Here is a 14,595-nt window from a genome sequence, read left to right as displayed (position 1 = left end):
CACAAAGTAGAGGGGTGTAGAGAAGAGTGAAATGGTGTGGCATGGTGCGGCTTAGGGTGGAGTGGTGTGGCATAGTGTAATGTAGCGAAACAGAGAAAGTGTTCTGACACTCATATGTGTAAGGTGATAAGCGATATTAAAAAAGGGTATATAAAAATGCAGCAGTGTAAGAAATAGTCCCTGAATCATAGCACAATCAGCAGACTGACACTAAGAGAGGATGCAATCTGAGGTTGGTCCATGCTCCACTGAAAGAAAAGAAAGTGACGCTTGGCACACGTCGAACATTTAGGACGCAGAAAAAAAGTTTGACATTGAAGCCAACAAATGTTAAGCAACAGGCGGGCTACAAGCCCTTTATTGTAAACAATACTGCTTGCAAGCAAGTGTGAAGTAATGTATTGTGGGCTGGCGAGCCCTAAAACAACAGGATTAAATTACAGTTTTTCATTAAATAGAAATACCAGCAGGGGAGGCATCAATAAATTAATAATAAGGAGTAGTCTTGACTAGCACTAAAGGCTAGCTCATACTGCAACACTAATATACTATAATGGCAACTCATCTGCGGGGGAGTGTTGAGGGCTTGTAAGTCTCAATTAGGAAGCCACCGGGCCAGAGTTACCTCGTCTTCCAGATCAGGCTGTATCTTATCTCCTATCTCTGAATGTGGCAAGCAGTGTGTGTGTGCTCCTATTGGCACAAATGGGTAAGGAATACTGATGAACGGTGAAGAAGGGTGCAGAGATTCTTGCATCGTGACACTGCGAGGCTTGTGAGAGATGTGGGCAAATCGTACAGACATTATAGCATCATGACGCATAGAGGGCAAATACAAAGAAATGTGCAGGACTGGAGCAGAAACACTAGACATTTCAACTATCTTTCAGGAATGTTGAAATCTAACAAATACAGTCAGCACAGTTTCTTTTATGTTTTTAACATTAAATCAAGAAAACCAGTATATATATTTTTTTTCTTATCATAGTTTTCACAGGTTTCTTAAATTTTTCCCATCAATTTTACTCTTTTCCCCACAAAAACTGATAACATTTTTGAAGATTGCAATATATTTTTCCATTTTAGGGTCTCTTCTCAAGGTTCTTTTTGACAGAACCAAATGGTCTGGCAATTCGGAACATAAGCATGGAAGTATCATTTTAAGGGTTTTGGGAGTCGTGGAGACCCTGTTTGGAAAAGCTTTGAATTTTATTACCAATTTTCTGCTAAATCAAGCCTACATGATGCCCAACAATACCAAATTACACTTTAATTGTTTGTTAAAATAATTATTGCTTGGGACCCCAAAAACCTTAAGATGTCATTGTATAGAGAGAGAGAGAGAGAGAGAGAGAGAGAGAGAGAGAGAGAGAGAGAGAGAGAGAGAGAGAGAGAGTCAGAATAATTAAAGGTAGGGAGAGAATTTTAGATTACGAATGGAATAGACAGAAATAAAATAGAGAGAAAGTTCATGTTTCCAGGGGGACTCCTAAAAGGTAGAGGTCCAGGGAAATTTCCCACTCTGGCAATGAAGTAGAATAAGCATCTGCTATGACAGAACTGACAATGTGACCAAATCTGCAATTAGAAAAATAGTTACTTCCCAAATGGCCTCATGTGCAGTTTGTGAATGGATCGCTTTATCGTCTCACAGGCCAAAGTCACAGAGGCACAGGCCAGCAATTGTTTCAGTCAGTCAAAAAACAGATTAATCTTTCTTTTTCTATGTGGTTACTGATTGGTGGCGTTGGGAACTGTTGTCTGGGAATAGTTGCTCATAAAGAATTTCTACAGCCCCTTAATACTTAAGTTAAATCTCAGAAAATTATGTATTTGAGGTTGGTATATCTAGTCAAACTCTAAATTACTTTTTACGTTATAAATTGTTATTAGAGCGTATAATTGCATAGTATATGGCTGAACCTTTTTATTTTTGTAGAGAGGGGAGGATTTATGATTGTCATATTAAAAATAGGATAGCTCAGGGGCTTGGGTCTGGTCACTTGGGAAAAGTTGAGATCTAGTGACAAGTTGTTATCTTTGGAACTTTGAAACCTGAATAATAATCGTGGCTCCATTCTTAGGCATGTTGTGTGATTCTGGACCAGTCAATACATTTATTTATGCCTCATTCTTTTTATCTGCCAAACCGTGCCTCTCATTGAAACTTAATACCAGCAACAGAGCTACATAAAATGAATGTAATTCTTAGAAGCGCACATTAAAAATTAGCCAAGGAATCCTTGGCTTGGCATTCAATCAATGGGTAAAAAGTGAACAACGTATTGCAGTCCCCACTGACCCTACGACTTTCCTGTCTTTGTGTGCATGTGAGTGAATAGTTTTACTTTCCTTTCTCTTTGCTTATGTTGATAGTGTTGACCCTCAGGGCTCTGTCTGTGAGTGGACAGTTTTGACCTTCCTGGCTCTGAGTGTATGTGGATAGTTTTGAACTAAATCTAGTAAAATGTCCACAATTGTTACCATAAAGTGTTCTATGCAACATGGGGTACCGTGCTTTCATGCAGCCATACAGCGATTCTTCCTAATCTAAGCATTAGTCGCACATGCATTTCCCAGAAGGCTTTGTTATGGAAATAGATGCATGGTTTATCTTCACAGGCACAAAAACATTTGGACAACCAGAAAAACAACCCTGTACACAGGAGCAGTACAAGGATTTTCAGTGGCCATGGCAAAGTAGCATTTTACCTGCTGAAGCAAATGTTATATATTGAAAAAAGACTATTTGGGGTTGTTTCCGCAATAATTTGGTGCTGCCAGTAGGTGGAGGCCCAAGGCTGCTGCTTTAACTCGCATTATTGAGGCAGTGAAATTGGAGCAAGTTTATGTGCAGAGGTGAATAGGCTTATTTAGAAATAGAACAGATTTAAGGCTGACCCAAGTCCCTGAAAGGACCTTGCAGCTGTCGCAGAGAAGGCCTCTGACTGAATCTGCACCAGTCAAACTGACCTTTCAGAGGCCTTGCACAGCTCTGTTTATGTCCTGCCCTGTCAAGTTTCAAGGTCAGCTATTTTTTGTGGGAAGCCTCCGCATTTTCATATAAGCCATGACTGTTAAAATGTCTGTGACAAAGCTACAATTGTTCTCTGTAGTCCTTATTTGGTACACCTCCTCACTCAAGTTGTCCATAAAGAGATTAGCTTCTTACACACACACACACACACCGTCAAATCACTTATTGTTGGATGCCAAAGCTCTAAAGTTGGGTAAATCACTCAAGTCATCACTTCCTTCAATCCTCAGCCCCTGCAGGAGTGGGAATTCCATCAGGGACTGTGACTCATTATAGGAATTGTCCTCCTGGAAGACTGGTGAGCCATCTTCCTCTCGGTGCGTGCCGTGGAACCACAGATTCTCATAGGGTTTGGGGCTGGGTGTCATGTCACCAAGCAGAGGCTGTGTGGAATCGGAGCGTAGGTACAGGGGGGCTGGTGCACGCTGGCCCCGGTAGCTATCCACTATTACCTTGGCATACTGTACAGACTCGCTTGTGTTCACATAGGATCTCGGTTTATGGTCGCTGAATTGAGGCAAGGACCCTAGAATGTCCTCCTTGTGCATGTGGGTGAAGCTCTTCTGAGGATCCTCAAGGCGGTCTCTGGATCTGTTCTTCTGCTGTGCTGCATCTTTTTCTAGAATGGTGATGTCACAGGTGATAACCTGTTGGGGCTCCCTCATGTCAGAGGGCAGTTTATTTTCCTTAAAAATACAAAAAGTTTATTAAAATTATTGTGCCTTAGTTTCTCTGTTATGCTATTCTGACACTATTTCAGAATCAAGTTTCTGGAAGTGAGTTGTGTAAAGCAAATAAAGAGTGCAGTACAAAAGAAGATTGAGTAACAGACAGATCGATCGATTGATCAAGTGATCATTAGATGGATAGATCAATAAATGAACAAACAGACAAAAAGACATACTGATGAATATACCTGCAGTTTGACAGAAGGGTCACACGAATAGGTAGATTAGTACACCAATGGGTGGATAGGCAGGTAGAACAATAAGAAAAGTAAAAGACTAGCTAGATCAACAGAGGACTAGGTCAATTTGTAGACTGAAAGATAAGATTGAAAAACAGCATGTATGTTAATAGACCAATCAATAGACGGAGTACTTAAAATATATCCAATAGATCTGACAACCAATGCCAGATCGGATAGATTAAATAGTTGATCATTCTTTATGATTTAGGAAAAACTGTAATCTAAGTGTTTTACAGTGGACAACCAAAACAAAGTAACATACTGCAAATCTTGTATCTTATGCTTGCCAGTAAATATGCTGCACGCCAGTATGGACCAAGGACATATAAATAAATGTATGCTGCAGATAATGAACTACCAGTTGGCATGGTATGCCCAGACGTGGGTCCTTTGCTCACTTTGCCACTGGATTCAAGCTAGCTTAGCTGATGGCGGCTGATTAGCCAGAAACCGGTCCCAGGATGCTTGTTTAAGGTCCAGGGAAGACATGGCTTGGCAGTTCGGGCTGGACTGTTCCCATGAGGCATAGGGTCATACGGATTTGTATATGGCCAAGTCTGAACTGGGGTGGCGGAGTGAGCTAAAGAATGATGATAGATTAAACCCAGATCAGTTGACTGCGGTGAGTGCTGAATTCCCTGCCCATTACACCACCACATACAACAGTTATATAGGAAGGTGGGAGGACATATGTCATTCTAACCAGCCTAGTTTATAGTAAATCAGGAAATTTCCTGATAAGCAAATGTCTCTGAACCTCTCCTTGATAATGAACCCACTTACTACTGAATTATCCTCTCTGTTGCAACACAATGAAGCTGTAATACATCTAATTACCTCCTGTAGCTCAGCTGGAATCCATTTTCCTGAAGTGCTGTTGGCTGGGTCTGGTACATTTGGCCAGAATTGATTCTTCATTCTTTCGGGGATACAAGGAACATATTTAACCACACAAAAGTAAACAGTCAGTTCAACACAGAACGTTTTTCGACAAACTTACTTCTGCTTCATCAGATAAATGATAAATGGCAGACACAAGGTCATTGTCCCAGCCAGAATCAGCATACTGACTCCAATTTCATCTGCAGAGAAGCAAAACAAATATGGACAAATGTTTGTGCTTTCTTGATAAATCTTTAGCTGTAGGAGGTTCTTTTTTTCAGATTCATAGACAATACTGGGCGCATAGGTACTAATGTGAGGAACAACAGTGATCAGGAAAGAATTGGTCTAGCTGTCAGTGCAGCAAAGGTTTGGACTGTTCAGTTACCGCAGTGGCCAAGTGTCCTGTGGAAAGATTCTTGTGATATCAAGTTGGCCTTAGCATGAATGGTCTTCCACGTCTTGCCAACCCCTCTTTTGTGGGCTTGGCACTTGACCCCAGGCCAAAGTAAATGCTGACAAACTGAACATTGTGTGGGTAGGAGCAGCACTAAAGGAGCTTGATGGAGGGGAGGAGGAGCAGAACATCCTCTAGTCAAAGAAAGCAGGGAGCCCTGCCTGACCAGTGATGTCACTGTGATTCACAGTGCCCCCTGCCCATGATGTGGACTATCTTCTTAAGAGCTCCCCACATTTGGGCCACCCGCTTCAGCAGCTGGTTGCTTAGAAAATATGGATTCAAGTTCCCCTGTCTTACAGCTGGAGCCCCTCTTGAGTGTAGAGTTGACATTGTTGACCCTGTATTCCGGTTAGTGGAATGGGCTGAGTCACCTGATTGCACCAACTCTCGAAACGCTTTGGAGCCCAAACATGTTCGTCTAGAAATGGATGGGAAGTAGTAGTCATTTTAGGGTGAACTACTTGTGGGGGTGAAGTTAGTGGATCATCCGGAAGCCCTGCAGAGGGTTGAAAGTGTGAGGCCGAGGCTGAGGAACAGTGACACAGTGAAGTCTAAGTTAAGCATTCCTAAAAAGCTACTGCTATCATGGATGAGGCACAGGCTGGTAATCTCTTGTGGAATTATTTTACTTCACTTTGTGTGCAGTTGTTTTATTATACACACCTTAAGGTTTGAGCCCTCTTAATCCTATAAAGGGTGTGTCTTCTTTCTTGACTCTGGTTTACACTTATTTATGGACATGTTTGTGTAGCATTGGGAGGTGGCTGCATCTACTGTTTCCCTCGTCCCATTACATTACTGACAAACACTCACTCTTCCTTAGCAAACTCACATGGATCTCATTCTGTTGCCTATCAAACCTATCCACTCCCCTTGCAACATCACCTTGCATCACTCTGACTTTGCACATGGCGGCTGCCTTCTGCAGTCCACAACGCCTGCACTTGTAGTCCCTGTCACCCAATGGAAACACTTTCCCTCTGCCAACACTCTTCACTGAAATTCACAGCCACTTCTCCCCCTAATTGAACCCCTTATTCATTAAGCAACTCAAAAACACTCCGAAAACAAAATTTGACTTACAGCAACATCTTTGTAATGTCACCTCTGCCCACCCTCATCGTGATCCTTGAATCACTACATCTATCCAAGCATTATAAAAGTCAATGTGTGCACCGCTTCATAAATGAAATAAAAACCTTACCACACAACACCTTGTATCTTATACACAAGCCCTAACATCCACAAATATGCGGGTAAAACCCACCAATCTTCCAGATCTCACCTCCTCATTACAGTCTAACCCTCAACACCTTGCTCACTACATCCACAATCTTTTCTCATGACCTTGTACATATGTTATTCCTTCCTCTCAGTTGAACATTTTAGATCTCTCTTCTCAGATCTTGGGCATTTTAACTCACCTAAAAATACTCTTCTTCAGTCCTCGTCTCACATTTCTCCATGGGATAATTTTTAGACCAAGCAAAGTGCTATTTTACCACTCATTGTTACTGGAGCTACACATGAGTCTTAAATGGTAAATATGACTCCTCTACAGGGGGACATCCAAGAAAACTACCCATTATCTTGCGCCCAAGCTGCCCTTAGGCTTGTGCAGTAATTACTCGGACTTCAGTGCACACACTTCATTGTTTGTCCAAAAGCTATTCAAGACAACAATATAGTGGTGCTTCATCTTATTTTGAATTCAGCAGTCACACGTTCATCACATTCATCTAGGATAAAGTAGGGGTTTGGATTGGACACTTATCTATCTGGCCCCCACAGACACACACTTTCTGACTGTGTCCACCTTCTTCATCATCCCTCTCTTCCCTCACCTTTCTCAAGCCCCTGTTTGGCATGTACTGTGCTCTGGTAGGTGGGATCTTTTATGTCACAGTATTCCATGTTATTGTTAGGAATTTCTAAGGCTTGATGTCTGTGGGGGACTTGGGACCTTCATCTGTAACTGGTGGTTGGAGTCCTTTTCCCTCTACAATAAACTGCACCTTCTCAAGCCAATATCTGGAGTCTTGTATTGTTTAGGTTTATAAATACCATACCCTGGTTGCTTTTCTTCTCTCTCCTCCCTGCTATCTTTCCATACTTTGGCGAAAGCCCTCCCAGGGATTATGATCGATTTGACTTGTCACTCACCCATCCGAGTGGTTTGCAAAGTCAAGACGGTCCCATTGGTGCTTCCGGCGCTGGTCGAACTCATCAGATGCACTTTGTAGGTATTCGATGCCACCAGGTCCACCAGAATAAAGCTTCTTGAGGAGGCCTCCAGGACGGACCCTAGAGTGAAAAGAAATAAGTAAACCATTAGATCAGGACACATTCACAGGGGCGCACATTGAAGGCAAGATAAACTTTCAGGGTAAAACGGAAAGAAAGGTTTCAACAGACAGGAAGTGGCATTTTAGTCATAAATCGGTAAATTGGGAAACCCCTGCCTTCAGTACAATTTGCTCTTCTTCAATTGAAGAACAACCGTATTCCAACTCAAATGGATACTGAAAGTAAAACTTACCAATATACTGATGACTATGGGTGGTGCTCCCCATGGTAACAACAACTCTAATGATAGCAGTCATCTGCATCTTGAGTTTTACCCCGACCTTAAAATGTGCACCGTCCTCCACCCTTTTGTAATTTCAAAGTCATGAAACTGACATCAGGTTCAGTTTTTAGATGAACACAAGAAGCAGGAATACTTGAAAATAGGAAAAAGAGACACATGACTAATTTACCGACACCCATGTTCCCCGTAACCATAAGTTCAATGGGAGGCTCTGAGAGAGTTGCAGCTGTACTATGTGGCAGTCTTCTATTATAGTAGGAAGCCACTGTCCCTCATCTCGGCCATCACCTTTCAAGCTCTAGCCGCACTGGATGTGGAAGCACAGACCTCTGATTGGAGAATTGTGTCATATGATATTTTCCGCAACATCTCCTTCCTTTTAAGGATGATAGGTTTCTCATTGCTCAAAGAAATGGCAGCTTATAGAGAGAAGAACAGGGGCTGCATAGGTGAATCTTAGTGATGCTGTGAGGAATGCATTCTCCCACGTTAAACTTCTGGCAAAGTAAAATCGTCTACAGGCATGAAACAGGACTTACAGAATGTTTTCTTATTGGCGTCTGTCCAAAACAGTGTGTAGCTGGTGAGGAAGCCGTTTCGCTCCCCGACTGGCACTGGTTCCCAAGCCAGCTCAGCGTGTGCCCTGCCGATGGATTTCACCTCTAGCTTGGGAGATCTTGAAGGAGCTGAAGAAACAAAGACCAACAGTGTGAACTCTTTTGAGAATAATCCGCTGGATGAAGAGTTTTTTTATTAAATATCTTTATTTTACAAAAATGACAGACATTTTACTTGCGTTGAAATCCCCTCGCATCCTATATATTTATTGCCACATATAAAGTCAGTTCAAAACAAAAATATATTTTACATATTTTGTGCTCCATCCCCAGTCCTCCTCAGCTCCAACTCTACCGTTGGGAGTTCTTGACTCAAACAGATCTTTCAATTTGAGGATCCGCTCTTTACTAATTCCTGTGCAGATACAAACATACATATACACACAGGCTAGAAGAAACACGCACACATTGCAGGCTGGCACAAGGTTAAAACCGTGCTGTCTACTTCAACACACAAAAAAACGTAGTAATTAACCTATCCACGTCTAAGAGGATAATTTTCAGTGCAAATCGGGCTGAGTGTCTGTCTCAACTGGCCTTAAGAGGGTATATATTGAGCACCCATGGCTTTGATAAATTCTATTAATTTAGGAGAAATGGGCGAGCCCTTAAAGGGTCAGGATTGGCTCCATCCTGATGCATGACTCTGGCTCAGCTCAATGTCCTCTTGGACCCCTAGCCGGAAACAAGACCAGCTTGGTCCCTCCCTTGTAGAGTCTATCCCATCCATGCACTCCTTGCCTCCTGCTGGTAAGAAGGTCTCATGGTCTCCTTCTATCCCCCTGCTGTCCCTGAGGCACTTTCACATGATAATGCTGAAAGGGCAAAAGAAAAGCTGCGTCCATGGACTGCCCTCACCCGACAAGAGTATTTGTTCTGCTTAACCTGCACAGATATGCATGTAAAGACCAAGAATAAAAACATGAAAGGTCAGTGTTTTACATTCTTAAAACACAGACTCTGAAGGAATATTATATTACATTTGTGCTATAAGTTTTAGGAGATGGACGTTGCATTAGGTGTAGGACGGAGAATTCCAGAAAGATTAAATCTGCCTTATTATCTTTAAAGTGGTTGAAAGTTGATCAAAAATGACTACATAAAATTCCACATGTAACTTTACTACCGCATGCGTATGATAGCACATTGAAGCTGCCAGGAAGTGTCAGCAAGCAAAAGTCAAAAACACCAAATAAGTACTATATAGTTAGGGAGAAAGGGGGAGACGTAATGCAGTCATTTAACAACAACACCTAATACTTGGCAATTCTATGGTCAGAACTCAAATTGTCCCTATTTTATGGATAAACTGAGTTAGGCCCTTAAATAGGAACAATTGAGTTTTGACCAGAGACTTGTCATTCAAAGTTTATTGAATGATCCTGAAATAGTCATAAAACCCTCTGATAAAGGTGAGAACACCAATGACTACAGAAAAGATGCACTGACACAGTTAAGTGTTTCTAGTTGTTATTAGGTTATAGATTGAGTAACATATAGAAATTCCACCCACGATTATCACAATATGCTGTGGCAATAGCATGAGGTCAATCTCTTGGACACAGATGACAATGTTTAAAGGTAAACTAACCCAGAGTGCCCACTGCCTTGTCTTTATTTTCTACCTAAGATTCACAAACATCCCACAAAGCCCACCAAGGCAGGCCCATTGTGTCACCAAACGGAGGCCTGCTCAAGAATACAGCTATTTTTTAGATAATTTCCTGACTCCATCTTTCACAAGCCTTTTTTCATATTTTTGGGAAAGTACTGCTTTTTTGCAAACACTATATGATATTCAGTGGAAGCAAACGTACACCATGATGACTCTAGATCAGTAGTCTTCAAACATATGAAATTGCTGCGTCTGCAATGAAAAAAAAACATCTGGCCCACCACCAACATTTTTCACAATCTTTTTAATAAACTGGCAGTGTTTAAATATGTCAAGACTCATTTAAATATTGCAGTTAAGTTATTTTACCGTTTTAAAAAAATGCAATCAGATACACAATTGCCAAACATACTATTTTGGTCAGACAGCTCTTACTGTCATGTAAAAATATCCACAATCTAATTATTGGAAATGGGGATGGGTTTTTTTAAGAATATTTGTAGTCCCTTCCCTTTTGACACCTGCTACCAGCCAGGATATAAATGACAAAAGATATTTGTGATGGCCCATGACAGAGCGGCCTATGGAGGCTCAAGTTATTCAGCTGAAAACAAAGCACTGTTATTAGCCTAATGCTTCTTATAGCTAGTGCCTGACACGCCCCGGAATCACTTGAGGCCCCCTAGGGGTGCTCGTCCCCCAGTTTGACGACTGCTGCTAAAGATTTTTGTTCCCTATATACATACAGCAAACAGGATATAGTAGTAAGGGTGTGCATGCATTTTTTTCTCAGCAGATCAATTTCTCCGTATAATCATACTCAGATACAAGGTGACATGACGACATACTGTCTTGAGCAGAATAGATTTCTATATGAGGACACACTGTATCGTCAGTATTCTGGAACAGGTATAGGCAGCTGCTTTGCCCCCAGCTTTGCAACTCTTTTCATCTGATGATGGGAGGAGCAGGAGGTCTGCACCGAGGACAATGAACGATACACCAAACACATACCAATGTGGATCAGGTACAGTGATAATATGTTCCATATATGGGATGGCAACATCCCCAAAGCTAAGTAATTTATTGACAGATTAGGAAAAAATAACCCGAATTTGACATTTACATAGAAAATGAGCAAACAATAAAGTGACTACCCGAACATTTCTGTGCATGTGGAAAACAACATAATAGTGACATAATTACATAGGAAAGAGACTGCAGGCAATAGTGTCCTACATGCCCACAGTCACCATCTCCAAACTCTCAAATGGAGCATCCCCATTAGGGACTACTATTTGAAAGAAATTCACAATTGTAGCACACAGAAGGGATTTTTGAAAGAGCAACAGAATAGTTTGTAATGGTTTGCTCATCGGGGATATATTGCCAGAGTTTTATTGCAGCCTAAAATGCAGAATGCCCTTTAATTGCCGATCCGATCATATGTACTGAGGTAGGTCGTTCTCCATCTATAACCTATAGAAAGCTGCAATCCATTAATAACATGTTGCTACACAGTCACCAAAGGACTCAAAAAAGATTTAATTTACATAGCGCATAGAAAGAGTTTTTCAAATGCAGATTCTTTAAAGCCTGCAAATATAGCAGGAATCAAGATCCTTATTCACTGCCAAGCAGATATCAAAATATATTACCTGTACATTTGGTTTTGTTGTAGATGCATTAGAAGGTTCCTGTGATTTGACATATATTGGTAACACTTAGGGCATAATTAGGATGGCGGGCGGACTTTGTCACGGTAAAAGGGACCGTGGGGCAATTAGGATGCGCCCGCCACATTGGCGGGCGCATCCCGTATTTTTAACATTGCTAAAAGCACCGCCCGCCGCAATGCTAAAAATACATGTTGTGATTTTAAAAGCACAACGTGATAGGCACCGCGCTGAGCCTGCCACGTTGTTCTTTGAAAGGCATGTGCACCCCCCAACCACCCAGAGTCCATGGGGGCCGGCAATGGGCCCCCCAAGCAGACTCTGCATGCCTTTCCGTGGCGGCAATGCCAACACGGAAAGGCATTCACAAATGCACATTCTAATATGGCTGCCAGAGTCTGAAAGACACCGCCACCATATTGAACCCAACATGTTGACCGGGCGGAAAAGCGGCGGACGGTCTTTCCATCCGCCTCGTACCCCCCAGCCATTATAATATGGCAGGGGGTCTTTTCTACAAGGATGGCGGGCGGAATGCCCTCGCTGGGCTGATGGTGACTACCGCCGGCCCGGCCGGGGCAATCCGGCCGCCATTCTAATGGGGCCCTAAGTTGCCAGTATGAAAAAGAATTCAAGAGCACATGCAGGCTATTAAATATGTTGATCAATCTTATACTGTGGCAAGACATTTCTTCCAGAAACACAATATATAGCAATAGTGATCTATTGTGTATTTATTGTATGATAGAATCCTTAAAGCCATCAGAGGTCGAGATCGTGAAAAGCAGTTAAGGATTACATAATTTGCTCTCATCATTGATATTAATACCAAGAACCCCAATGGTGTGAACAGCGATGAAGAATTATCTGTACACATTGGCGTTTGTTGATGAAGATGTTACACCTGTTGCAGATAACTTTGGCTTGTACATTTCCCCTAATGAGTATCTCCCCCCGCTCTTTTTTACTGAATGATGCCACTACATCTATATGTACACATGTACACTCGCATATCTCATGGATGTCTGTATTGAATGTGATGCACCATCCTGTTCGCTTATACTGTATTGATACTGATTCAAGGAGGAATGAATCAGATGATTTTATTTGTTGATTTTGATTTGTATTGATGGTTTTGACATAATTGGGACATGAATCAGACAAATTCATGTATTAATTCTGATTGTGCCATTTTAATGGACAATGGTCTTGTTAGGAATAGGTTTTCCTGTTGGCAGAGGTATGCACCAGTCCAAGCAGGAATCACAATCCTTGCCAGGAAAAGTCTGTAACATACTTCAAATTAACATGTGCTCACCCTCTGGTAGCTTGGTACAGAGCTGGCAGGCTTAACTTAAGAGGCAATGTGTAAAGTAGTCATACAACCGTTCGAACAGTAACTCAGTCAAAACACCACAAAAGACACCACACCAGTTAAGTAAAAAAACGTCTTTTTTTATCAACAAAACAAGACCGAAACAACAAAAATCCAATAAGTAGAAGTCAGGATATGAATTTTCAAAGACTAAATGTTTTTGTTGTGCTTAGAAACAGCACTAACCAGGGCTATCTGGACGCACTTGACCGGGGAAAATCCAGAAGTATGTTACATATATAGTATCCAAAATTACCTATTGGGGCACTTGCCCAATTTTATAGTATTGTAGTTTGCTGCGCATACTCCGTGCCATTCTTTACAGCAACTATCAATTTTGATGTTTTCCAGAGGTGGAGAACAGAATAACATCCTCTTAATAATTTGTTCCTATTGAATAACACAACCAGTATTTTACTGTCACTCTGTAGAATTACACTTTGCACGTTACATCATTTTTAAATTTGCTATGTCACATGATTAACTTCGTGCTCTAACGTGTCAGAGTTGTGTATTATGACAGTTGTCTATTTATCCATAATGAGTTCAAAGGATAATGCTCATGGATATGTATTTAGAATTCATTACAGAAATATATTATTCATGAGTTAATAGGCAATGTTATCTATACTGTGCTCAATTATCACAATATGTATAATATTACTTCTATTTTGCATTATTATGTACTTTTGATTATAGTTTAAGGATGAGTTGAAATGTAAATCATTTTGATATTTGTACAGATATCACTTGTAATTAGGTTTGCTTTATTAGGTGTTATATGAAATGGCAGAACTGCTAAGTTTGGGTATTACACAATATACAGAATTTCTTTTGTGTTAGTGAACTATGTTACATTCTGTGGCTCGGGAGCATGATGTTCACTTGACAAAGGCTTCTGTGAAGCCAAAACGCATTGTCTTTGTTGGCCTGCACGTTAAAGAACTGCACTACAGTTGGTGTGCCTCTTCCTTCCTCGATGAAGATTGATTTGTTTGGGATTTATGATGGGCGCCACATGCTTTCATTGGCACCAGCACTGATTGGTGGAGGAACCTGTAGCTTTACGAGCTGAACTATTTATATATAGTACCCAATAGCGGTTGCCACTGAGTAGTTGTAGTTAGGATCATGTTTCCATAGAAAATGAATTGTTTGTGTTCCTAATAACTTTGGCACTGTTTGATGAACCTCCATGAAACTTTCTAAAATTGTGCTCTTTTTTGCCTTTTGTGCATGGAAAGTTTCCGGGTGATCCAGAAAGCGGGGTCGAGAAAAAAGGGGGATCCCAAAGCAGGTTTTTCTCATTCATTATTCGACTGGAACTTTAAACACAGCTACAGCCTAAACTGCTCAACGAATGTACACCAAAG

General features: G+C 41.3%; 1 protein-coding gene across 3 annotated transcripts in view; it reads right to left on the bottom strand.

Moving 5' to 3' along the window:
- Positions 1-325: 325 nt before the first annotated feature.
- Positions 326-14,595, bottom strand: part of CSF3R (colony stimulating factor 3 receptor) — a 186,887-nt gene continuing 172,617 nt past the window's right edge. For 2 of the 3 annotated variants that reach the window (XM_086956461.1, XM_086956459.1), the window contains exons 12-16: positions 8,479-8,625; positions 7,513-7,653; positions 5,008-5,089; positions 4,845-4,926; positions 1,942-3,723 (exon numbers count right to left, since the gene is read on the bottom strand). In XM_086956461.1, coding sequence (XP_086812587.1) covers positions 3,196-3,723; positions 4,845-4,926; positions 5,008-5,089; positions 7,513-7,653; positions 8,479-8,625 — 980 coding nt within the window. In that variant the 3' untranslated portion in view covers positions 1,942-3,195. Of the gene's footprint in view, positions 3,724-4,844; positions 4,927-5,007; positions 5,090-7,512; positions 7,654-8,478; positions 8,626-14,595 lie in introns of all 3 variants that reach the window. The other variant, XM_086956460.1, reaches the window with a different exon arrangement.

This window comes from Lissotriton vulgaris, chromosome 2_1, assembly GCF_964263255.1.
Source record: "Lissotriton vulgaris chromosome 2_1, aLisVul1.2, whole genome shotgun sequence".
Lineage (NCBI taxonomy): Eukaryota > Metazoa > Chordata > Amphibia > Caudata > Salamandridae > Lissotriton > Lissotriton vulgaris.
This window is presented reverse-complemented; position numbering and strand designations above follow the sequence as displayed.